This window comes from Octopus sinensis, linkage group LG2 (genome assembly GCF_006345805.1).
Source record: "Octopus sinensis linkage group LG2, ASM634580v1, whole genome shotgun sequence".
In the NCBI taxonomy this organism is placed as follows: domain Eukaryota; kingdom Metazoa; phylum Mollusca; class Cephalopoda; order Octopoda; family Octopodidae; genus Octopus; species Octopus sinensis.
In genome coordinates, this window is record NC_042998.1 from 198,512,652 (window position 1) to 198,538,961 (window position 26,310).

Below are 26,310 nucleotides of genomic sequence, written 5' to 3' on the forward strand. Positions count from 1 at the left end.
ACAATTTAATGATTTCAAATTTAAATGCATCAAAATGCTTTGCTGCGAAAGAGTTCTCACTGACTTCAATATAAGAAAAAAAAAATTCCAAACACAAAAGTTTCACTTATTGCATGAAGATGGAGGCGCAATGGCCCAGTGGTTAGGGCAGCAGACTTGTGGTTGGAGGATCGCGGTTTCAATTCCCAGGTCGGGCGTTGTGTGTGTTTATTGAGTGAAAACACCTAAAGCTCCACGAGGCTCTGGCAGGAGGTGGTGGCGACCCCTGTTGTAGTCTTTCGCCCCAACTTTCTCTCACTCTCTTGTTTCTTGAGTAGTGCTGCAATGGACTGGTGTCCCGTCCAGCTGAGGGGAACACATACGCCATAGAAACTGGGAAACCGGGCCCGTGAGCCTGGCTAGGCTTGAAAAAGGCGCATAAATAAATAAGTTGCATGAAGATGGAAAAAAACAAACAAAAAAAAACTGATGTCTCAATGGTTTACGGGAAACACCTTTAAAAAGTTCTACAAGAAGACAGCAAATAACTAAAAATGGTTTATTATCAAGAAGTGTTTGCTGATGGTAAATTAGAGTCCTGAGGTTGATCAGTTGTAATGTCAGGTAAAGTTTCTGGAGTCTTCAGCTTGAACACAACTGGGATTTTTTCTAATTTAGGATTGGTTTTTTGTAGCCCACGAATCCACGTAACAAGAGAAGCCTTTGTTGATGTCCCTGTAATACACATGGCCAATATGGTTCCTTCTGGTTGTTGATGGAGGCTTGTAGATAGACTCGGCAGTGTGTGGTGTTCCTCTTCCGTAAAAACATTCCATTCAAACAGATCTGCAATGATGATGGTACATAGATTAGATTAGTTAAAATGGTTCCTTAATACCTAAATAGCAATCCCTTATTTGTGACTTAATTAAACCTACAAATGATACCTTTGTACAAAGAAAAAGGAAGTTTGTGAGTGGTTGTCTGTGATAAAAGACATCCATCAGTAACTGACACAGTTTTATGAAATTTTATTTTCTTAGCAAGTGACCTTTTTTAGGTTCTTCAAGAATGATGAAATTGAAAGGCATTAAGAACACCTGTAGGTAAAGTGAGGACCAGGAAGGATTCCAGAGGGTTGCTCAGAGAGAGAGAAAAATATGGAAACTGAGATGCTCATAATTGTTTTCTTTAGAGCTTTAATGATAGGAATATAGTGATATAACCACAACCAGAATCAAAACTCATTTCAAGACTGTTCTCTAGAACTAGACTGCTACTAATTAGGTCAATATAACATTATTAGATGTGGTTTTTCTTTTTAAAATTAAAAAAAAAAGTTCTGAAAGTTTGACATAAACAATTATCATGCTAGAATAGATGAGGCACATTTTAGCTATTCAGGTATGGATTGCTTAAACAACGAGAATATTTTCAGCTGCTAAAACAACCCAGCCAAATCTCATACTCTATCATTATAAAAAGGAAAGATGCATCGAACAATGAAGTCAAAAATATGTCTTAAAACAGATGGTCATGGATTGATTGTTAATTGTAAGTTGGCTTGATCAGGTCTGAATTGAGCATAAACGACAACTAAATTCTTCACATTTGATGACTGGGATCCGTGCTAGCAGGGTGCAAAGAGCACCATCCGAGCGTGATCGTTGACAGAGCGGCTAACTGGCTTCAGTGTTAGTGGCACATAAAAGGGCACCATTCAAGTGTGATCATTAAGAGTGTCACCTTACTGGCACTTGTGCCCCATGCTAGTAGGGTGCCAAGAGCACCATCCGAGCATGATCGTTGCCAGAACAACCAACTGGCTTCCATGCCGGTGGCACATAAAAGGGCACCATTCGAGTGTGATCGTTACCAGCGTTGCCTTACTGGCACCTGTGCCAGTGGCATGTGTAAAAAGATTTGAGTGAGGCCATTGCCAGTACCGCCTGAGTGGTCCCCGTGCCAGTGGCACGTAAAAAGCACCCACTACACTCTCGGAGTGGTTGGCGTTAGGAAGGGAATCCAGCTGTAGAAACTCTGCCAGATCAAGATTGGAGCCTGGTGCAGCCATCTGGTTCGTCAGCCCTCAGTCAAAATCGTCCAACCCATGCTAGCATGGGAAGCAGACGTTAAACGATGATGATGATCGATATCTAACATTCATCAAGCTATGACATTTTTAGAAATATTTTCCATTTACGTTCACTCTCTCTCTGATGGCTGCATTAACTGAGTCAATATATTTTGAAGTGAAAAGTCAATACAATATGGGATGTTGCACTCATCATCTCAAGCTCATCCCCGTCGTACAATAGAAAGAGATACGAGATATTTATTAGTTGACATTATATTGCTTTAGTTTTATCAGTAATGTGATTTGCAAAGGTTATTTCAATAAACAATCATATCAGGGCAAAATATAGGACGAGAAATACAGTAACAGGAACAGCAGCAGAGACTATTGACAAAATGAGAAAGAACGAAGGCGTTTAGTCAATGTTGAATTGTGGCACGTAAAGTGCACCATTTGAGCGTGATTGTTGTTAGCATTCCCTCACTGGCACGTGAACAACACATTTGAGTGAGGTCGTTGCCAGTTCTGCGGGACTGACGCCTGTGCAGGTGACACGTAAAAGACACCATTTTCGAGCGTGGCCATTGCCAGTACCGCCAGATTGGCCCTCGTGCTGGTGGCACTTTAAAAGCACCCACTACACTCTCAGAGTTGTTAGCATTAGGAAGGGCATCCAACTGTAGAAACTCTGCCAGATCAAGATTGGAGCCTGGTGCAGCCACCTGGTTCACCAGCCCTCAGTCAAATCGTCCAACCCATGCTAGCATGGAAAGCAGACGTTAAATGATGATAATGAGAGTTGGTAACTTGAGGTATTAAGTGGGGCAACATCCAGGTATGGTAGTGTGGATATGTGTGTATATATATATATGTATATAAGAGGAATTATATGCAGTGAACAAGAGAGGAAATTGTGCTAGTTTGGTAACGTGAAGCAGATGGACGAGGACAATTGCATAAAGAAGTGCCAATCACTTAAAGTGGAGGGCAGTTGTGGAAGGGTGAGACCGAGGAAGACAAGGGGCAAAGTACTGAAGATCAACCTCAAAATGCTGAGCCTTATGAAGATTAGAGAGGACCAAGGTATGTGGTACATTGCTGTACTCAAGAAAACCCTGCCCACTGCAACAGAATTGATATCTTAAAGCCAAAGTGCCACATAAAAAAGGGTATTAGTGTGGGTGCTGGGGCCACATGATGAGCACACAGTACACTCTGTAAAGTGGTTGGTATTAGGAAGGGCATCCAGCTGTAGAAACCAGGCCAAAACAGATTATGGAACCTGGGGCAGTTCCTGGTCTTGCCAGTTCCTATCAAGCTGTGCAACATAGAAACAAACATAAAATGATAAATGATTGTGTATATATTGCACACACATTATATACATACATATATGCAGGTATGGCTGTATGCTGAGAAGTTTGTTTCCCAACTGCATGGTTCTAGGTTCATTCCTACTGTGTGACACCTTCAGCAAGTTCTTCTACTGTAGCTTTGGGCTGGCCAAAGTATTGTGAGTGGATTTGGTAATGTTTTACACTTATTTTTCTATGTTAGAATTGACGAAATGAATTTTCTGTAGCAGTGAAAGTTTTAGCGTCACCTTACTGGCACCTGTGCCGGTAGCACGTGTAAAAAGATTCGAGTGAGGTCATTGCCAGTACCACCTGACTGGCCCCTGTGCCGGTGGCACGTAAAAGCACCCACTACACTCTCAGAGTGGTTGGCGTTAGGAAGGGCATCCAGCTGTAGAAACTCTGCCAGATCAAGATTGGAGCCTGTTGCAGCCATCTGGTTCACCAGCCCACAGTCAAATCGTCCAACCCATGCCAGCATGGAAAGCGGACGTTAAACGATGATGATGATGAAAAGAAAAACAAATTGCAGTGAAACTTCTTGTGAAAAACCTGGCTAAATGCTTGCAGTACTTAGTAAATTTCTTTTTTTATACTGAGTTCAAATCTCACAAAGAGCAGTTGTTTATCCTTTCAGGAAGATAAAGCAAGTACCAGCCATATACATGTGTTGATTCAATGATCTTGCTGCCCCATCCCTACAAATCTTTGGACTTGTAATAGCAAAAAGTAGACATAATTACAATGATAATAAGGGTGGTAAATTGAAAAAATCATTAAAGCTTTGAAAAAAAATGCCTTGCAATATTTGTTACTGCCCTTTATGTCCTCAGTTTAAATCCCACTGATATCAATTTTAACTTTCCTGAGTCATGTACTGGAGTTGAGAGTACCAACAAAGCACTCCCCTAAAAAATGCTGTCTTTGTGCTTTAATTAGAAACAATATTACAGAGATAACAGTTACAATCACTACTTACATTATCAGAGTTGACTTTACTCATCATTTTCCCAGAGTCATTAAAATTATTATCATTCATATATGAGGTTTGAGTTAACCATCACATTGTCGCAAATTAGTGCCAGCTATGCATTAGGAATAGGTCAACCAACCATAATATCAGCACAGATTTGTGGTCTCTTGCCAATGTTTGAAATCGGCTTTATTAATACTGTATTAATACAATGCAATAGGCACAGGTAAGGTTATAGGCACAAATACACGTGTATTCACTTCCTAACCAAGTACTTTTGGGTTCAATGTCACTTTAGGGTACTTTGGATAAGCTTCTTCTACTATAGTACTAGGCCAACCAAAACTTTAGAGTGTATATGAAAAAAGGAAACTGAAAGAAACCTGTCATATATATACACACATATATGTGGAGGCGCAATGGCCCAGTGGTTAGGGCAGCGGACTCGTGGTTGTAGGATCGCAGTTTCGATTCCCAGACCGAGCGTTGTGAGTGTTTATTGAGCAAAAACACCTAAAAGCTCCACGAGGCTCTGGCAGGGGATGGTGGCGATCCCTGCTGTACTCTTTCGCCACAACTTTCTCTCACTCTTTCTTCTGTTGGCCTGCTCACTTAGCCAGCAGGGTGGCATCATTTGAAGGCTAAAACAATGCGAAACGCATTGTGACCATTGATGTGTAGCAACATCTGATAGCCTGGTCGGTCACGGTGATATATATACACACACACACACACACATATATGCATGCACATTTATACGTGTGTGGAAGAATGAGTTTATATTTCTGAAGTCCAAATAAGTTTTCACAACAGTGTCATTTGTTTCTGGGTTTCTATGTCAACATGTCTAGGCTGTTATATAATATATATATATATATAAATTAAATTAGAGATCAAAAAAATATTAGGCAACTCAAACAGTGATAGACATAAACCAATACATAAATAACAAAAAATAAATATAATTAATATAATATACATCAGTTGAGATTCCATAAAGTCAAGCCCTTTATGGGTGTGAAACCTAAGGTAATCCCATAAACCAGCCTTCCCCATTTTTAATATATACTGCTCTACATCTTAGAGTATGCTTCTTCTTTCGGATTTATGTTTTTTTCAGATGATATCATCATCATCATCGTTTAACGTCCGCTTTCCATGCTGGCATGGGTTGGACAGTTCGACCAGGGTCTGGGAAGCCAGGAGGCTGCACCAGGCTCCAGTCTGATCTGGCAGAGTTTCTACAGCTGGATGCTCTTCCTAGCGCCAACCACTCCGTAAGTGTAGTGAATGCTTTTTATGTGCCAGGCGAGGCTGGCAACGGCCACGATCGGTTGGTGCTTTTTACGTGCCACCAGCACGGAAGCCAGTCAAGGCGGCGCTAGCAACGGCCAAATATATATCTCACAAAACTTTGGTCAGCCTGAGGCTATAGTAGAAGAGACTTGTCAAGGTGTCACACAGTAGGACTGAACCTGGAACCATGTGGTTGGGTTTGCAAGCTTACCACACAACCACACCTGTGCCTATAATAGCTTATAAATTATAACAATATTGTTAGTTCATACACGAAATAAAAGAGGTTCAGCTGATTGTTGTGAACTTTGATTATCACAGACAGGTTCAAAGATTATAACGATTCCATCTTTTGGATCTTTTCGGTTCGACCGGCAGTTTTTAAAAATATTTTTCACGTAACTGAACACTTTTAAACTTCGTATACTGGTAGAATGTGTTTATAAAACATCTTTTTCTCTTGGCTTTATTGAGAAAATTCTATAGTTTGTAAGATATTTGTTGTTTTTTTTCCTTCAATTTCTGCAATTTCAACCGATCAATGACGTCTATTGAAGTGAAAACATTCTGTGCCGCATGAATATGTTCCTCGTTTAAGAAACAGATTGGGTTTATTTACATTTCTGAAGGAAAAAAAGATACCCTTCTTCCCACCACTAACCCTAAAACAGATTGAAATGCAATAGATCGATACTAGGGTCATAATTATTGGTGACTATTTCATATGACACCGCTAGAAAAAACTGCCGGTCAAACCGAAAAGATCCCGTCTGTGTAGGAAAAGCAGGACCACATTTAACCAACACGTACTTCTTTAACTCGGTAGTGTGTGATTTGAGGGAACGTTGGTTACTGTTTCTCGCATAGCGGAACACAAAGTAGAGACTCACTTGTCTGCTAGGATTACGTGGGTGTGGTGGGTATGAAGTTAAGCTTTTGGGCCTACGTATTGGTTACAAGGACGGCGCTTTAAATATTAGTAAAACAATTGAAGCGCAAGGGACGTAACTCCGAAAGCTGAAACAAAAACTAGATTCTTTACATCGCAGTGGGAAAGACGTTCTCCTTCATCGTCACGGATTTACGTCTACTTTCTCTATGCCGGCAAGGGTTGGACAAGACTTACTGAGACAATATTCTATGATCAGATACCTTTCTTAATACCCAATTTGCTAACTGTTCAGTTTAGGGATATTAAAAAAGTAAATATTCTTTGCCATATTCTGAATGCCTTACTTCCCTGGGCATGGATACATTGAAACTCCGACGTCTGGCAGCTGACTTGGCAGACACCCATAAAATTATTAACCATCTTACAAACAATATCTCTGAGCACCTTTTCAAACTCCACCCGTCTAACACCCGTGGACATATTTACAAAGTCAGAAAACAGCACAGCTCCCATGACTTTTGGAAACATTTTTTCATGCTAAGAGTTGCTGAAGCATGGAACAAACTGCTGGCATCAGTTGTTAGTTGTCGGAGCACTGCATCCTTCAAAACTTCCATGCTTCCTGAGATTCACCAACACTACACCTGATTCTCTCCTCCCCTCCATACACACGCAAGCATGTATCCGACTCATACACTGTTCACTTCCCAAACATTTGTACATTACTGCATATGCTTTATACGCACTTTTGACAAGTTGTGGTGCACCTGAGCACTGTATACAATAATTTCATTATTATTATTATTATTATTATTATAAATAAAAATTGAGGAAGAGATAACTAGTAAAGCGACATAAATAAGTCACCTCATTGTTACACAACATAAATCTTTATATATAAAGCTGATGTTGTCTGTGTATGACAGGTTTGGTAGCCTTCAACTAACACTATCTCCTCCGAGACCCTGCAGCGCAAGTTGACCAAAATTGAGAGAATGATAGAAGAAGGCTTGTTCTTCATTCTGTAGAAGAAAAAATTCAAATCGGACCATGTTAACACCAAAAATTATTTACATCAAAAACGTGGGGTTTTTTTTCTATGAAAATACCTATTTTTTTAACGATTTTGTGACTGTATTTCAACCAGAAAAATGTTCACTTAAAGAGAATAACAAGCTACACGATGCAAAATTTTTACTTTTCAAAAATTCCAATTCTAAAGGGTCGAAAAGAAAATAAATATTTACTTTGGAATTGATCAGAATGGCACGTGGCAGACCAGCGGAACCACAATTCATTGTTCCTGAAATTCAAATCGTCAACCGTGAATCAATATCGGAATATCACCCAATTAACCGAACCACGAGACAAGATTCTTCAGTGGTTGGCATGGCGTCGACTAATTATGAATTTAGACATGTGCGAAAATTGTAATTCGCCATGTTACCTTACTACAGTATTTTTTGATACATAAAGCGTGACGGGCCACGATCATGGCCGTCAGGCACAGGTCGACAGGCCACAATCGTGGCCCAGATGCCTTTGATTTATGGGCGTTTGTTGGGGTCTAATGTCACTCAAACGCTCCGATACCCCTAGAATGCAAGAGGATTAATAATTCAAATTGTGACTTTTCAGATGATGTAAAACTCGCCACCATTATATACTAAGAAGATATTTTAACTAATTTTTTGTTTTTTATGTGTGCATGGTTGTCTCATTTTCATAAACTGTGCTCAGCAGTCCATGTTATGTGAGTGCAAATCCCAGCGCCTTATGGGTTAACAGTAAGTTACTAGTTATCTCCCCCTTAATTTTTATTTACTTCTTAAATATCCCCAAACTGAACAATTATCCTAATTTTTCTTGTTTTCAAAGAAGAATATTTAATCTCATGTCTTCCCACATCCAACTACAAAACTTCTGGATCTTTTGTTTATGGGGGACAGTTATAATAATGTCACCGCTGTCCAAGCAGTGATATTTTGAAAACGCACACACCCCAACGGACTTTCGTACAGTTTATGTCTACCAAAGTTCTATTTTCTGCTTATCAAACACTCAATTCTTCCTTCTAACAGGTCTATATTCATCTGATCAACATGAGGCTACAGTAGAACTCTTGCCTAAGGTGCAACACAATAGGATTACACTCAAAATCCCTGTCTTTGTGGATCAAACTTCTGTCACAACATGCCAAATAAACCACCTCATCCATCGAACCAGAGATAAAACAGATGTAAAATATCGACAAAAACAGTAATAATCATCGGTCCAAGGAGACGAGTTATGGATTTAATCAATCCCAGTGAGACGAAAAGCAAAGTCCACTTTGTCAAGATTTTGAACTTAGATTGCAAATAGATTTAACTAAATACTATGAGCTATTTTGTTTGGTGTGCTACAATTCTGTCTTCTATGACCTTCCATAATAATCCAGTCTATGATAGGCATGTAGCGTATCTGACATCCCCACTGTTTGAGAGACACAATAAGAATGATCTCGTTTGAGATTACAACCATCTTTGGCTAGTTTGACCCTGTTGTGTCCACTGATCTGATTGGTTGGTATCTGGCGCGGTTTGTCTTATTTCGCGCCAGGTTGTAAAGCCAACCAATCATGGCCTTTAGATAAGGTCTCGTCACACTGTGTTCCAGAGATCTTCATCTTGTTACAGGCACAAGGCCTGAAGTTTGGTGGAGGGTGCTAGTCGCTTACATTGACCCCAGTACACAACTGGTACTTATTTTATTGACCCTGAAAGTATAAAAGGGCAAAGTCGACCTTGGTGGAGTTTGCATCACCTTCCATAATATTGATAATAACTGTTTCAAATTTTAACATAGTGCTAGTAATTTTAGTAGGACGGGGTTAGTTATATGTTGCCCCTTTCCCCACTCCCAACTAGTGCCCAATTGGTACCCATTTTATTGACACTGAACGGTAAAGTTGACCTTGCAGAATATAAAAAGCCAGAAGAAATGCCACCAAACATTTTGTCCAATATCCTAAGCTCACCACCTTAACAATGGTTTCAGATTTTGCTATTGGTACAAGGTCAACAATTTTAGAAGGAAGGGCTTAGCTGATTACGTCAACTGCAGTACTTGACTGGTACTTTATTTTATTGACCCCAACAAAGGGATGAAATGTAATGCTGACCCGAGTGGGATTTAAATTCAGAACCAAAGAGATAGAAGAAATACTGTTAAGTATTCTATTTGATGTGTTATGAATTCTGTTATCCAACTGCTTTAAATTTTGGGATCTTTTCGGTTTGAACGGCAGTTTTTTCTAGCGGTGTCATATGAAATTGTCACCCATAATTATGACCCCAGTATCGATCTATTGCATTTCAATCTGTTTTAGGGTTAGGGGTGGGGGGAAGGGTATCTTTTTTTTTCTTCAGAAATGTAAATAAACCCAATCTGTTTCTTAAACGAGGGACATATTCATACGGCACAGAATGTTTTCACCTCAATAGACGTCATTGATTGGTTGAAATTGCAATAATTGAAGAAAAAAAAACCAACAAATATCTTACAAACTATAGAATTTTCTCAATAAAGCCAAGAGAAAAAGATGTTTTATAAACACATTCTACCAGTATACGAAGTTTAAAAGTGTTTAGTTATGTAGAAATTATTTTAAAAAACTGCCGTTCAAACCGAAAAGATTCAGATTTTGACACAACGCCAGCAATTCTAAAGAGGAAGGGGTTTGGTAAATAGCTTGAGCACTGGTGCTTATTTTATGGGAGTTAAACTCAGAACCTAAAGGGCAGAAGAAATGCTGATAAATGTTTTGTCCAGTCTGCTAATAATTCTGGCAGTAAGAAGAAATTCCTACAGAAATTCTTGGAATTAATGAATATTAAAGGTTAGACTGTTTCAGATTGAACTGTTTCTTAAGACATTTAAAACAAGATTTTTTTAATGAAAATAATCTTAAAGTTTACCATCAGCATCATCATCCTCATTCAACTTTTTCCCTGCTTCCACAGCTTTAAGAGATTTGTTAGGGTTTTTCTCAGCTATCAAGACGAAGTAAGTTTGAAGTACGCTTCTCAACCACACAGTGTGACCGCCCTCCACCGTCAGAGGGGACAACTCATCATGTTTATTCAGAAGTTCCCGCTGTGAGGGACTTTGGGCACTTGCAATGAATGTGTTCACTTCAGGGTCTTTCTCAATTTCCGCTGTCTGGTAAAAAGAAATCATTGAATGAAGGTTACCAGTAAAGGAAAAAAACGTAATGGATGATGATGATGATGATGATGATGATAACGTCTGTTGGTCATTGTTATATATGCTGTAGAAAACGTTTTAATAAAAAATTTTTTAGATGTGAATAAATCTTGAATCTCCTCTTGGTTTTGAATTGAATATTCCATATGGAATATTTGCAGTTCTGAATAGGAACAAGGAACTACCCAACAAGTAGAACTTAGAAGTACCAGTATGTATTTATACTTGAGTACTATGTAGTCAGTCTGTTGTGGATAGTCGGCATCTATATCATTTTATCAAAGATGACAGAGAAATAATTTGATGAAATTTTATTTAACAACAAGAAAATTCAAAACACAAATTGCTTTGTAACTTAAAACATGTAGATAATTTATATTATTATATTTAAAAATCATCTACATAATTTTAAGTTACGAAACAATTTGTTGTGATACTTGAATTTTCTTATCTCTCTATATATATAAAGCTGAAGTCGTTTGTGTATGTTCAGGTTTGGTAGCCTTCAACTAACACTATCTCCTCCAAGACCCTGCGGTGCAAGTTGACCAAAATTGAGAGTATGATAGAAGAAGGCTTGCTCTTCCTTCCGTAGAAGACCATGCTAAGACCAAAAATTATTTACATCAAAAAGGTGCTTTTGTTTCTATGAAAATCCTTATTTTTTATGATTTTTTAATGATTTTTAGACTGCTGTGTCATCATTTTTCGGTGTATTTCAACTAGAAAAATGTTCACTTAAAGAGAATAACAAGCTACATAATGCAAAATTTTTACTTTTCAAAAATTCCAATTCTGAAGGGTCAAAACAAACCCGAGCAACGCCGGGTAATACTCCTAGTTGTTGAATAAAATTTCATCCAACTATTTCTGCCATTTAGGACTTTATACACTCCTTATCATTTTCTCTTGTATTGTACTGTATATTCATAAGGAGCTTTTTTTTATGAGTACAACCGGATTACTTGAATCCATTACATTATGACTTATATGTGTGTGTGTTAACATATATAGTGTTAACTGTTAGTAAAAAGAGTATTTAATACTATAGTAGAGATTAATGATATATTTTGTCTTGGTTGAGTCAGTCTCTTGTTACTCGGCTTTTACCTGTAGGTGTTCAGGATATTCATTGAAGTTATGACATCATAACTCACCTGAAGATCCCATGTGCACTAACAGGTGAAACTCAGTGTAGCCAGAGACAAATTTGATCAATTCCCTTTCTGAAAAAAGAAGGGGGCACATTAGACATTAGATAATGTGGTCATAAATAGACCGTGTGTGAATAAAAGACTAATTATGGCTTGAATGATTTTGATCACAGGTCTGCTGCTTGCTTAGAGTCGACCAAGGGCTAAACAAATGAGAATGAGAAAAAAAAACAACTAGACAATGGAAAGAGTGCAGCATGTCTGCACTGTTGCACTGCATCCCGTTCAATTCATCACTGCATGTTGGAGTGTGCAGTATGATCCTTTATGAGGCAAAAATCATAGTATACCTTGTGGCTAGTACCTAATTGTTAAGTCACCTACCCATGTTCCCTAGGTCTGCTTGGGGCTAAATACATGCACCCCCACCAAATACTGCCAATGTTGTTGCCAACAACAACACATATTGTTATTTAATACTCTTTACTCTTTTACTTGTTTCAGTCATTTGACTGCGGCCATGCTGGAGCACCGCCTTTAATCGAGCATCTCGACCCAGGACTTATTCTTTTGTAAGCCCAGTACTTATTCTATCGGTCTCTTTTGCCGAACTGCTAAGTAACGGGGATATAAACACACCAGCATCGTTTGTCAAGCAATGCTAGGGGGACAAACACAGACACACACACACACACATATATATATACATATATACGACGGGCTTCTTTCAGTTTCCGTCTACCAAATCCACTCACAAGGCTTTGATCAACCCGAAGCTATAGTAGAAGACACTTGCCCAAGGTGCCACGCAGTGGGACTGAACCCGGAACTATGTGGTTGGTAAACAAGCTACTTACCACACAGCCACTCCTTAACATTAATGGTTAATATTAAACAAAATATCGTTCAATTTACCCAAAAGACAGAGATATGGTTTTCTAAGTCGACAGCCATCCTCTTCAATGCTAACACAGCCAAATATGTCGGATCTTCCGGAAGATACAGTGGAACAGGATATGGATTTAAGTTTTTCATTTTTGGTAACCAATACATCATCCGTTGGTATTTACGAAATACATGAGCTTTTAATCCAAATATTTCTGAGAGAATTATCCCAAACTCCATGTCAGGGATGACAGCTAGAGAAAATTACAAAAAAAAAAAAAAAAGCCAGAATTTAAGAAATTAGGGTCTTAATTCATATAATGTAAAAACTTAAAAAAACAACAACAATTAATGTGTTCACTTCAGGATCTTTCTCAATTTCTGTTGTCTGGTAAAAGAAATCATTGAATGAAGGTTACCAGTAAAAGAAAAAAAATGTAATGGATGATGCTGATGATGATAATGATAATGATGATGGCAATGGCGCCTAGGAAGAGAATAACAATGTTTATTCATTTGTTTAACATTAACTTTTAAATACTAATATGGGACGGAAGAGATTTATTTGAAGCAGGATTTTTATGGTTGGATGCTCTACCAGTAGCTAACCCATACCTTTTTATTGACCAAGGGGTTTGAAGCATGGAACAAACTGCCGGCATCAGTTGTTAGTTGTCGGAGCACTGCATCCTTCAAAACTTCCATGCTTTCTGAGATTCACCAACACTACACCTGATTCTCTCCTCCCCTCCATACACACGCAAGCATGTATCTTGCATTTATATTATCATCATTATTGTTTAACATCTACCTTCCATGCTGGCACAGGTGGAATGGTTTGACAAGGGCTGGCCAGGCAGAAGCCAGCACCAGACTTCTGTAACTGTTTTGACATGATTTTTACAGCTGGATGCCCTTCCTAATACTAACCATTCAGCAGAGTGGACTTAGTGTTTTTAATGTGGCCCGAGGCTAAGGCCCAAAAGTGGCCCCTAAAACTGTAAAACAGAAGGGAGACTGGGTGATGATCTTAGGGATGAGGGATGGTAAGAAAGCGGAAAGCAGAGCGTAGCCGGTAACAGAGGAGAAGAAAGGGATTAGTGATAGGGTTATGAAAAAAGGAGGGATAAAGCTGAAAAGGTGTTAGAGTGTTTTTTTGTAAGGGAGAGGTTTAGGGCTAACCAGCATTATAAACGGTGAGTATGGACAAAAGATGTAAGGAAATATGAAGGGAACAATAGATTAGGATGGAGAGGAAATCCTTAGTGTGTCAGTAAAGAAAAGAGAAGTACAAGGGAAGTTGGGTGAATAGGTCAGGAGAAGAAAGACAAGAAGGGGTGTTAAGGGGGAAGAGAAGCTGTGGGGAGAGGGGAGTGAGAGAAATGAAGGAAGAGGGAGAGAAACAAGAAATAGATGCTGGAGGGTAAATAAGAATAATAACAAGTGCAATAATTAAGGGTCCTGGTTTAGGCTCACTGCCGACAATTTCAAGGGAAGGAAATCAGTTGACATCATGTGACCCCAGTACATGACTGGTACTTTTATTCTACTGACCCAGAAACAATGAAAGGCAAAGCTAGGATTCAAAATTGTAAATGATTTTGATTTTGTTAATAACAAAAAATAATTTCACTAGTTTGTTTCCCAACCACGTGGTTCCAGGTTCAGTTCTATTGTGTGGCACCTTGGGCAGGTGTCGTTTCCTGTAGCCTTGGGCCAACCAGAGCCTTGTTAGTGGATTTGGTAGATGAAAACTGAAAGAAGCCCATCTTGTGTGTCTTTGTGTCTAGTTTGTCTGCACCCTCCTACCAATTGACAACTGATGTTGGTGTGTTTACATCCCCCGTAACTTAGTGGTTCAGCAGAAGACACTGATACAATAAGTACCAGGCTTACAAAGAATAAGTCCTGGGGTCGATTTGTTTGACTAAAGGTGGTGCTCCAGCATGGCCACAGTCAAAATGACTGAAACAAGTAAAAGAATAAAAATAAAAAAAGAATAATAGGCGCAGGAGTGGCTGTGTGGTAAGTAGCTTGCAAACCAACCACATGGTTCTGGGTTCAGTCCCACTGCGTGGCATCTTGGGCAAGTGTCTTCTGCTATAGCCCCGGGCCGACCAATGCCTTGTGAGTGGATTTGGTAGACGGAAACTGAAAGAAGCCTGTCGTATATGTGTATATATATATGTATATATGTATGTGTGTGTGTCTGTGTTTGTCCCCCTAGCATTGCTTGACAACCGATGCTGGTGTGTTTACGTCCCCGTCACTTAGCGGTTCGGCAAAAGAGACCGATAGAATAAGTACTGGGCTTATAAAGAATAAGACCCGGGGTCGATTTGCTCAACTAAAAGGCGGTGCTCCAGCATGGCTGCAGTCAAATGACTGAAACAAGTAAAAGAGTAAAAGAGAGAATAATGATAGTGATGATGTTAATGGTTATTGAGACTTCAAATATTCTGCCAATTTTTCATTCCTGACTTACCATTATGTTCCATTGTATCCAAAATATCAATTGCGCATTGCTGCTGTTTTGGATAGTGCATCATCTCCACTTGCCATGCATTTTTGGGGATCATCTTATATTTGGGAAAGACTTCAAGAATTTTCTTATACGATGGTAGGTCCCTTTCTGAGCCAAATTCTTTAAGCTTGTTGACTGCGGCATAAGCAAATTCCACATGACCACGGCGGTATACATTTTCTTTCATAACATAACCATCCACTGCTGCTTTGAACATGGCACGGTTCTTTTCCTTTTCTGCAAATTGATCAAAATAATCCTCTGAGCGGACTATCAACCTCTTCTCTTTGTCAATTTGTTCTTGTTTTTCTTTTTTGCCATATCTGAGTGATGACAACGAGAGAGTTCGAAAAGGCTGTTGCAATGACAAGTGTGACAGTCTATGGACTTGGTGTAATCTTTGGAAAAGATCCGGAGGCAGAATTACTTTCGATAATACTAATCTTCTAACGCAGCAGATTCCTTGTATGACACAAGGAGACATTTTGTTGACAGTGATCCTAGAAAAAAAGCAAAACAAAATAATTATCAACCAAATATTTATAAGAAACAGAAACGTTGAGCTGGAAACCAGTAAAAAAAAACAACAAAAATGTGCATAAAAAGAATAATAGGTGCAGGAGTGGGTGTGTGGTAAGTAGCTTGCTAACCAACCACATGGTTCCGGGTTCAGTCCCACTGCGTGGCATCTTGGGCAAGTGTCTTCTGCTATAGCCCCGGGCCGACCAATGCCTTGTGAGTGGATTTGGTAGACGGAAACTGAAAGAAGCCTGTCGTATATGTGTATATGTATGTGTGTGTGTTTATGTGTGTGTGTTTGTCCCCCTAGCATTGCTTGACAACCAATGCTGGTGTGTTTACGTCCCCGTCACTTAGCGGTTCGGCAAAAGAGACCGATAGAATAAGTACTGGGCTTACAAAGAATAAGACCCGGGGTCGATTTGCTCGACTAAAAGTTCTTGGCCGGATCATTGTGCCAATAATAAACCCACAACTATTTTTGATAAAGGCCTTTCGTCACCATTTGCAGCTTCATCAATGATATGCCGATCTATTTCAGTCTGCATCAAACCTGTCTAGAATAATTAAATAATTTACCAATCAAACAAGGTATAGATATATAGTGTGGAGGCGCAATGGCCCAGCGGTTAGGGCAGCGGACTCGCGGTCATAGGATCGCAGTTTCGATTCCCAGACCGGGCGTTGTGAGTGTTTATTGAGCGAAAAAACACCTAAAGCACCACGAGGCTCCGGCAGGGGATGGTGGTGATCCCTGCTGTACTCTTTCACCACAACTTTCTCTCACTCTTACTTCCTGTTTCTGTTGTACCTGTATTTCAAAGGGCCGGCCTTGTCACTCTCTGTGTCACGCTGAATATCCCCGAGAACTACGTTAAGGGTACACGTGTCTGTGGAGTGCTCAGCCACTTACACGTTAATTTCACGAGCAGGCTGTTCCGTTGATTCGGATCAACCGGAACCCTCGTCGTCGTAACCGACGGAGTGCTTCCAGATATATAGTGGACCTATCAAGCTGACAGCCATAGAGTGGAGGCACCGCAGTGGTATCTGTATAGAGAAGTGGAAGAATTAGAAAAAAAAGCTATGAAATCAAACCATCTCTAATAATTTGAGATTTATCAATAGATTTAATACGAAGGCATAATCCACTTAAAAATACACTCCTCCATTCATTAATTGTTAATTATAGGCAGGTAGAATAAAACATTGCGTTTGACTATCTTCGGTGTATAATATTAAAATCATAATTTACAAGGAAACTTCGTTGATATGACACCGCATTAATTGCTAATTGTGTCCCTTGCATCGACAGCGGTGTGAACACTCTTTTAGGGAGAATAAGTGATCGAGACCATTCTTTTATACTCTGGGCACAAGGCCCGAAATTTTGGGGTAAAGGGCCAGTCGATTAGATCGACCCCAGTACGCAACTGGTACTTAGTTTACCGACCCCGAAAGGATGAAAGACTAAGTCGACCTCAGCGGAATTTGAACGTAGAACGTAGCAACGGGCGAAATACCTATTTCTTTACTATCCACAAGGGGATAGACATAGAGGGGACAAACAAGGAGACATAGGTATTAAGTCGATTACATCGACCCCAGTGCGCAACTGGTACTTGATTTATCGACCCCGAAAGGATGAAAGGCAAAGTCGACCTCGGCGGAATTTGAACTCGGAAGTAAAGACAGACGAAATACCGCAAAGCATTTCGTCCGACGTGCTAACGATTCTGCCAGCTCGCCGCCTTCAGAGTGATCGACCATTACATTCATTCAATAGTGTTTTCCAGTGCACGAAATAAAGAAAATAGTAATTCCTTATAGGTTACACAAAGGCGGGGTAGAGTCCTATCGGGTTCAAAAGGATGAAAGCTAAGTTACCCCACATACACACAACCCCAGTCCTTCTCATACGTAAATATTTGTCAGAGTAATATTGTCCTTGACTGGTGTGGGTCCTCTTAGAACTGTGGAAGTTACATCGAGATCGAGTTATTAAACTGTCGTTACTGACAGGTAATAAATGTAATAAAAACAAAACAGAGGAAAGCAAACAGACAAAAATAATTAAGCCGAAGAATTTTAAATTAATTAAATACGAGGGAAAAAAAAACTTCTTTAGCTTTAGTTAATATCAGTTAGGCAAACTCTACTTTCAGTTTTTGTCAGACTCGATAAAAACAATTCCTTAAGATTTACAGAGATGTATACAATCTGATAGGATCAGTGAACTATAAAATAAAATACCAAGTTTTCCTGTTTTATCAAAAACCAATAACTACCTAAATATAACTAGCTTCCACTTCCATTTGACCTTGTACTTGGACTCGACAAATATAAGGTTATACATACATACACATATATACAATCCAACGCGCACGTGTGTGTGTGTCTGTATATATATATATATACACATAGATGCACGTTGGATTGTATATTCGTGACTGTTCAGTTCCTATTTCACCGTACACATATACGTTGCCATCGGTCTATTTAATTTAATTTAATTATCAATTGAGCGATGTTGTAATGATAAAAAAAAAAACCCCATGCTTCTTTGATCTGTTAAGAAGTGCCATGTGAACAAACGTCTCTCTCTCTCTCTCTGACTTTATCTAATATTAAGATCTGGAACAAATAAGCGGTTTATAATATATATATATGATAATAAAAAGCCCATGTTTGTGTTAAGGTGTTGAATAAAAAAAGTTAATTTCCGATCAACAAAAAAATAGGTTGGAAGACAATGTTCTTACAAGTATGTCCAGTTACTTCACGTAGCCAAGTTTTCATTAATCATCGTGTAGAATCCTTTAACTGTTTTCTTTCTGATTATTTCCAACGAAAAGCCAAGATTTCTTAATATGAAACGAACAACGTTGTAATGACATTGTTGATAATAAGAATTACTTCCCCTGAAGAAGATTATCAACATTTTTTCACTTCGTTTTATTAATTTTAAAAAACGCATTAATTCTTGGCCGTTCAACGTTATTTAGTTACTGCTAAGGCTCGCGCTGGGATCTTTTCGGTTTGACCGGCAGTTTTTAAAAATAATTTCCACGTAACTAAACACTTTTAAACTTCGTATACTGGTAGAATGTGTTTATAAAACATCTTTTTCTCTTGGCTTTATTGAGAAAATTCTATAGCTTGTAAGATATTTGTTGTTTTTATTCTTCAATTTCTGCAATTTCAACCAATCAATGACGTCTATTGAGGTGAAAGATATTCTGTGCCGTATGAATATGTCCCTCGTTTAAGAAACAGATTGGGTTTCTTTACATTTGTGAAGAAAAAAAGATTCCCTTCCCCCCACGCCTCACTCTCTCCTCCTGCATCTTGCAGCTTACCTGCGGCGGACCGGCATCCTGTCCAGGTGGGGAACCTATACGCCAAGGAAACCGGGAAACCGGCCCTTATGAGCTAGAAGTCGCTCGAGAAGGAACAAACAACAATATTTCAGAGGCGTAAAGAAGGTAATGTTGATCTCATTAAACGTAATATTGTGTCAATCATGTTGCAGTACACTACTCTTGTTGTGGTTTACATATTTCTTTACTGTCCACAAGGGGCCAAACACAGAGGGGACAAACAAGGACAGACAAATGGATTAAGTCGATTATATCGATCCCAGTGCGTAACTGGTACTTATTTAATCGACGCCGAAAGGATGAAAGGCAAAGTCGACCTCGGCGGAATTTGAACTCAGAACGTAACGGCAGACAAAATACGTATTTCTTTATTACCCACAAGGGGCTAAACACAGACGGGACAAACAAGGACAGAGAAACGGATTAAGTCGATTAAGTCGACCCCAGTGCGTAACTGGTACTTAATTTATCGACCCCGAAAGGATGAAAGGCAAAGTCGACCTCGGCGGAATTTGAACTCAGAACGTAGCGGCAGACGAAATGCGGCTACGCATTTCGTCCAGCGTGCTAACGTTTCTGCCAGCTCGCCGCCTCCTTGTGGTGGTTTATATCTTTAACAGTAATATCTCAGAATAATATCTCGTGTCTTTGTATCTTTCACTTGTTCCTGTCATTAGACTGCGGTCTTGCTGGGACAGAGCCTTGGAGAATTTTTAGTACTTATTTTTTAAAGCTTGGTACTAATTCCATAGGTTGCTTTGGCTGAACCGCTAAGTTACATAAGAAGTAAGAACATCAATACCGCTTGTCAAGCTGTGGTGGGGTCAAACACACACACACATACACAGACATACACACACACGCACGTACACACACATACGAACATACATACATATATACATATATATATATATATTTACACACACACACAGATATATATATATATATATATACACACACATATATATATATATACATACATATATACATACATATACATATATACATATACACATACATACATACATGCATACATACATACATACATACATGCATACATACATACATACATATATATACACACACATATATATATATGTGTGTATCTCACTCTTGCTTTTTCCATCTTCTCCTCTCAGTCGCTCTCCCATGCAAACACAACGTTACATTACATAATTCATTTAAATCATTTCTTTCATCAGTTTTTCGCTCACACCAAACAACGTAAACTCCACTCCTCCATTCCATCACATCTGATTCCATTACACCAACTCCTCCCCTACCCCTCTCCCTCCCTGATACGCTCCTCCCGTCCCTCCAAACCCCGCACACACATACCCCTCATCCCCTCCTTCCCAGCCTTCCACCACCCCATAACCCTCCTACTTTTGTCCCATCCACCTCTTCTCTTCAGTCTGTTGTTACCATTCCTCCAGATCTTCTCCTCTCTGAGGTGGCGCGCTCCCTCCTCTGTAGGGGGTCTGCGCTTCATCCCCCCCCACCCCATCCAGCAACGAATTTCAGCCTCATGCCGATATCCATAGCTTTGTGCGCCGCGTTAGGTTGTGTGCGCTTTTACGCGACACTCCACCTCCATCTACCTGGGCTGCCGACCGTCCTGATGGACGCCAGTTCCTGGCCAGTTCCAAGCTGTCGATCTTTTTGCGGGCGCCTGCGAGCGAGTTGTGGACCGGTTTGACTTTTCCAGACGTCCCTGACATCTGAACATCTCTCCAGCCGAACTCTCGGCCCTTCGATGTCACCGACGCGGCACGGACATCATCATAAACTGGCCGACAAGGGTGGAGACGTGGTGGTGTGGCACACGTACCTCTACAAGGCGGAAGCTCTCCGCCAACTTCAGGACACTGCATGTCAGCATTATATGAAGACCCTTACCATGTGGAAGTGTAACAGCGATGCTCTTCCTGACATCCCTCCTTACTTTCTCATGTGCAACTCGAGATTTCTCAAAAGTAGCTGTCCCCTCGTGCACAATCCTTCTCCACCCTCTTAAGGAAGCCTTCCTCAAGTCTTTATACCTCTTTTTTGGTTTATGTGGAGGTCGTTCTCCTTTAGCTAACTCTCCATAAAAGAGTTGTTTTGGCATCCTTGAATCCTTCATCCTGACCAGATGACCACTCCATCCGAGCCTTTGCTTTAACACAAGAGCTTCTATACTTTCACACCGAGAGCTTTCCAATATCTCAAGATCACTGATGCGGTCATCCCACTTAATGCCATAGATCCGTCTGAGACACATCTTATGGAGACGGTCCAGTTGTTTAAGGTGGTATCGATATGTGACCCACGTCTCGCAGGCATAAAGAAGAGAAGAGAGCACACATGCCTTGTGTACCTTTATCATTGTCTTCCTGCATATGTCTCACCGACTCCAGAGGCGTTTTTCTAGCCTTCCGGTTGTACATCCACCTGCTGCAGGTGGATGCACCACTTGCTTTTCTAATTCTGTATGGAATTTCACTATCCAAATTGCTATATTTATTAATAGTGCTTCCCAGGTAGACAAACTGATTAACTACGCCAAGTCGTTTACCATACACATAGATATTTGGTTCACTATACTGCTTACCAGGGGCAGGTTGATGCATGACAACAGTTTTCTTGAGATTGACTGTCAATCCTAAGGCAGTGCAAGCATCAGGGAATGCAGTCAAAATGTGTTGCATATCAATCTCTGTGTGTGCTCACAACCATCTGCATACAAAAGGTCTCTTATGATAGAGGTAAATACCTTTGTTTTTGCAGCAAAGCGCCTGATATTAAATATGCTGCCAGAGGTTCGATAATGGATGTAAACACCGTTTCTGCAGTTTCTGAATGCAATACAGAACACCATCGCAAAATATATGGCAAATAGGGTCGGTGCCAGAATATCGCCCTGTTTCACTCCATTTTGTATTGAAATGGGCGCCGACATTTTCCCTCCAACATTAATCCTACACTTCATGTCTTCATGAAAAGACCTAACCAAAGCAAAGAACTTTTCAGGACAACCAAGTTTCTAGAGGACTTTCCACAGTGCATTTCTATTAACGGTATGAAAAATCCAGACCTTGCTCCACACACCTCTCCTGAAGCTGTCTAGCTGAAGAGATCACATTAGCAGTGATGCGTCCCACATGAAAACCAGATTGACTTTCTGGAAGAATATAATCTGCAACGTATTTCAGCAGACGATCTAGAAGTACCCTGCACAAAACCTTTCCTATGACAGAAAGCAATGATATTCCCCTATAGTTATCACAATCATTCCTGTTATCCTTTCCCTTATATAAGACCACCATTACTGTATCTCTCCAGTCCTCAGGTACAGATTCACTAGTCCATATCTTACCAAACAAGGAGTGAAATTGTTGCAGAAGTTTCTGACCACCATGCTGTAACAACTCCGCATGTATGATATCCATGCCCGGAGACCTCCCATTATTCATCTTTGAGACAGCTACCGCAACTTCTTCCAACTTTGGTGGTTCTGCGAGAGCCGCCTTAACAGGTAATTCAGGGATGAGATTGAGAACATCCTCACTAGCTACAGACTGCTGATTCAAAAGTTCATCAAAGTGTTCTCGCCACCTTCGTAGAATTCCTTGTGAATCACGAAGTTCTTTACAATCCCTGCTTCGAAGTGGTGTCATCAGAGAAGACGTCGGTCCATAAACATCTCGCAAGTGACCATACAACAGCTTTGTGTTATTGGAATCCGACGCCGCCTGTATCCCATCATCCTTCTTACTCCACCACGTATCCCTCATCTGAGAGAGCCTTCGCCTCACACGTGATTTTACATCCTTGAGTTTCCTATGCAATACTTCTCTCCCCTGTGAATTTGCTGACAAATAGCGTGACAAAGTACGTCTTTTATCAACCAATAAATCATCTATATGTTCATCTTCTTCTTTAAACCATTCTTGATGCTTTCTTTATATCAATCCCAGAACTTTCTTGCCTATATCATAAACTGACTTTTTAAGGGTCGGCCAATCCTCCCCAATATCTGCAGCATTCATTTCCTCTCGTAAAGTTCTCTTCACACTATTACACCTAAGGCAATCAACATTCAGTCTTTTAGGCAGGGTAATACCTGCAGCCTGGATTTTACGTTTTGTGATTAATTCCACTTTTGCGCGTACCTGGCGGTGGTCAGTCCAACACTCAGCTCCACGAAGGACACGAACACACATCTCATCTGTCACGCACCCTAACAAGGATGTAATCCAGAATATGCCATTCTTTAGATGCAGGGTGCATCCATGTAGTCTTAAACTTATTCTTTTGTTGAAATATGGTATCGGTAACACACAGACGCAGCTCCTCACACATCTGCAGCAAAAGCATGCCATTACTATTACACTTTCCCACCCCATACTTTCCAATTACAGTCCATGTGTTAAAATCCCTACCCACTCTGGCATTAAAGTCACCCAGTATAATGACTTTGTCTGGCCGAGGGATATTTCTTATAATTCCCCTCAAAGCATGGTAGAAAGAAACTTTTTCGTCATCAGTAGAGCACATAGTTGGAGCATACACACTCACCAAGGTCACATAATTTCCTTTAACCAAAGGAATTCTCATTGACATAAGACGCTCGTTTATCCCGACTGGAAATTCTTCCAACTTATCCACAAGAGTAGTCTTAACAGCAAATGCCACTCCAGCCTTTACCATGTATGTCATTTCTCTCATGACTGCTTCTTTTGCGGGGAACTATTTGGTTCTTTGCTAGAGATCATTATTGGTAATTCTCAAATATTGAAATAAAACCTGAGTAAAACAAAGACATTCGCTAGATTTGCTAAGCCAGACTAGATGTTGTATAACTCTAGGTTCGCTTTGATAGAGCAAACTAATGATACATGGGTTATTGGCTAAATGATTTGATGTCCTTTACAAATGCATAACTCCAAATACACCATTTCCCTAACTAGCCGAAGACCACATACACAAAATCACAATAGGGGAAGGCTGTGTTGTCATATATTTTTTTAAATAACCAGTCTATCTGCTATTGTTTGTTCCCGAATTAGCCTTGATCAAGCAGAGCTAAGATCAAAAGCGTTTCAGCTATAACCTCTTAGCTATGCATTCTTCAGTTTTCAAGACAGACGGGTGTGATTTGAGGGAGAATTAACTGCTATTTCTTATAGGCCGAGCGACAACGTAAAAAATCTTTTGCTGGTCGGTATATCTGCAGATTCTGTTTGTAGTATTGAATATTCTCTGATTTATTTTATGTTAATTATCACGAAAGTGTCGTATACATATGTGCTCACCGTTTTTATAAATAAAATATATTTGATGTTGAATAGCTTGAAGTTATGGATTACAGCAATTTTTACACATCAAAAGTTACTATAATCTTTCATGTAACTAATAGGAATCAACCTTCTTATGCTAAAAGATAATCCTCCGGGGGCGATAGATACACTTGTGTAGTGATCCTGTACAGCGGCGCGCGCGCGCACCGTCCATTTTCCTTTTCGCGCGTGTTGGTGCCTTCACCATGGCAGAGAATCTGGATTATTAAAGCAACGGAAAGTGATTGCTTCTCGCACCCCCAAAAGGTCCAGAGAAGATATTCACACACATAGTCGTTACACTGGTGACCCCGACGTGATTCTGGTCTAAAACCAGAGATCATTTAACAACAAAGAAATCCAGTTTTTCTGCTAAGTCTGAACACGATTAACTCTACGCATTCATCTTTCGACGATTTGTTTCCGGTCCCCTCGGACAGTTATAGAAGGAGCCTTTTTTATTCTTCAACATAATGACGGACGCCATCATATCATCGATGCTTTTTCTCTGCCTTCGTCATCATCATCGTCGTCTTAGAACTTCACGTCGTCGTTATCTTCGTCGCCATCACCACTAAGAACAATGTTGTCTCAAGTCCACTACAGTCGCCTTCCACCACCAACGTCGCCTTTCAACACCGTCGACCAAGATGTACATAGCAACTCGCGGAAGTTTAGCCCACTTGCTGTTTGTGCATGGCACACCAAGGAATTAACAGCCCAGCACTATCTGCGAGATTCTTCTGTTCTAGTTAACCTGTCACAGCATTGAAGCCACAACCGTTACACGATATGTGTCCAATCGGCATCTGCATTTGTGATCTCAACATTCTGTTACAGAACGAACTGCTATTGTGCATCAGGCTATTAGAGACTGGTAAATTAACTCCATTGTCTGAAATAGCCCTGAGAGACATTTTTTTCTATGCGCTGTATTTTTATTTTTGCTCGCATTCACCTTGTTGTATTTTTGTCGCACACACGTACACACACATAAATGCTATCTCTCTCACATACATACGTCACACATGCTTTTCTCGTTTGTTTTTCCATGCTAATTTGCCTTTGTGGACACACCTCATTTCTGTAGACCCTAGGTCGGTCACGTATACATAGAGAGGGTTGTTTGTCCATTATAACGCGCCGGCATGCCATACTTTTGTTCCTGTACGAACGAGGCATATAATCGCTCAACCACTGGCATATTCATTGCTGTTTTTCGGTCTGGCAAGCCCTGTTGCATTTCATGCGCCTTTGCTCCGCACGTGTACTGCCTTGTTTTTGCAACACGTTTGCGTTAGTTTAATTCTTTTCCCTGTTAGACCCCTGTTGATCACGTAATTAACAGAGAAAATTATCTGTGTCGCGCATCACACCAGCATGCTTGCACTTTTGCCTTTTGTGTTACTAGCGATCTATCTGTCGATTCCATTTCCTCTCCTGCAGCAATTGATTTAACTGCTATTTCGCAGGATCAACCACCTTTAGAGAAGTTGGATTTTAATTTCGCCTAGGTACATTAACTGTGAGTTTGCTTTCCTTCCGCTGGTCAGCGGAAGGCTCTATACTTTGTGACGTATCCACCTTCACGCATGCACCTTTGATCTTTGCTCATTTTGAGTATTTTTTTTCCTTTTGGTAAATTTCTTATGTATGATGTAAATTTTGCCATTTTATTATATTGTGTGCTATTTGGTTATCTGGTAT

General features: G+C 40.0%; 1 protein-coding gene across 2 annotated transcripts; it reads right to left on the reverse strand.

The window, feature by feature from the left end:
• Nucleotides 1-522: 522 nt before the first annotated feature.
• Nucleotides 523-18,820, reverse strand: LOC115232257 (evolutionarily conserved signaling intermediate in Toll pathway, mitochondrial). 2 transcript variants are annotated; one of them, XM_036500675.1, is made up of 6 exons: nt 18,665-18,820; nt 15,345-15,883; nt 12,890-13,113; nt 10,532-10,775; nt 9,093-9,095; nt 523-825 (listed from the first exon to the last, which is right to left on the reverse strand). In XM_036500675.1, the coding sequence occupies exons 2-6, from the start codon at nt 15,865-15,867 to the stop codon at nt 545-547; spliced, it is 1,275 nt and encodes a 424-aa protein (XP_036356568.1). In that variant the 5' UTR covers nt 15,868-15,883; nt 18,665-18,820; the 3' UTR covers nt 523-544. The 2 variants fall into 2 exon arrangements, with proteins under 2 accessions (XP_036356568.1, XP_029657953.1); XM_029802093.2 differs by lacking the exon at nt 9,093-9,095.
• Nucleotides 18,821-26,310: the final 7,490 nt, after the last annotated feature.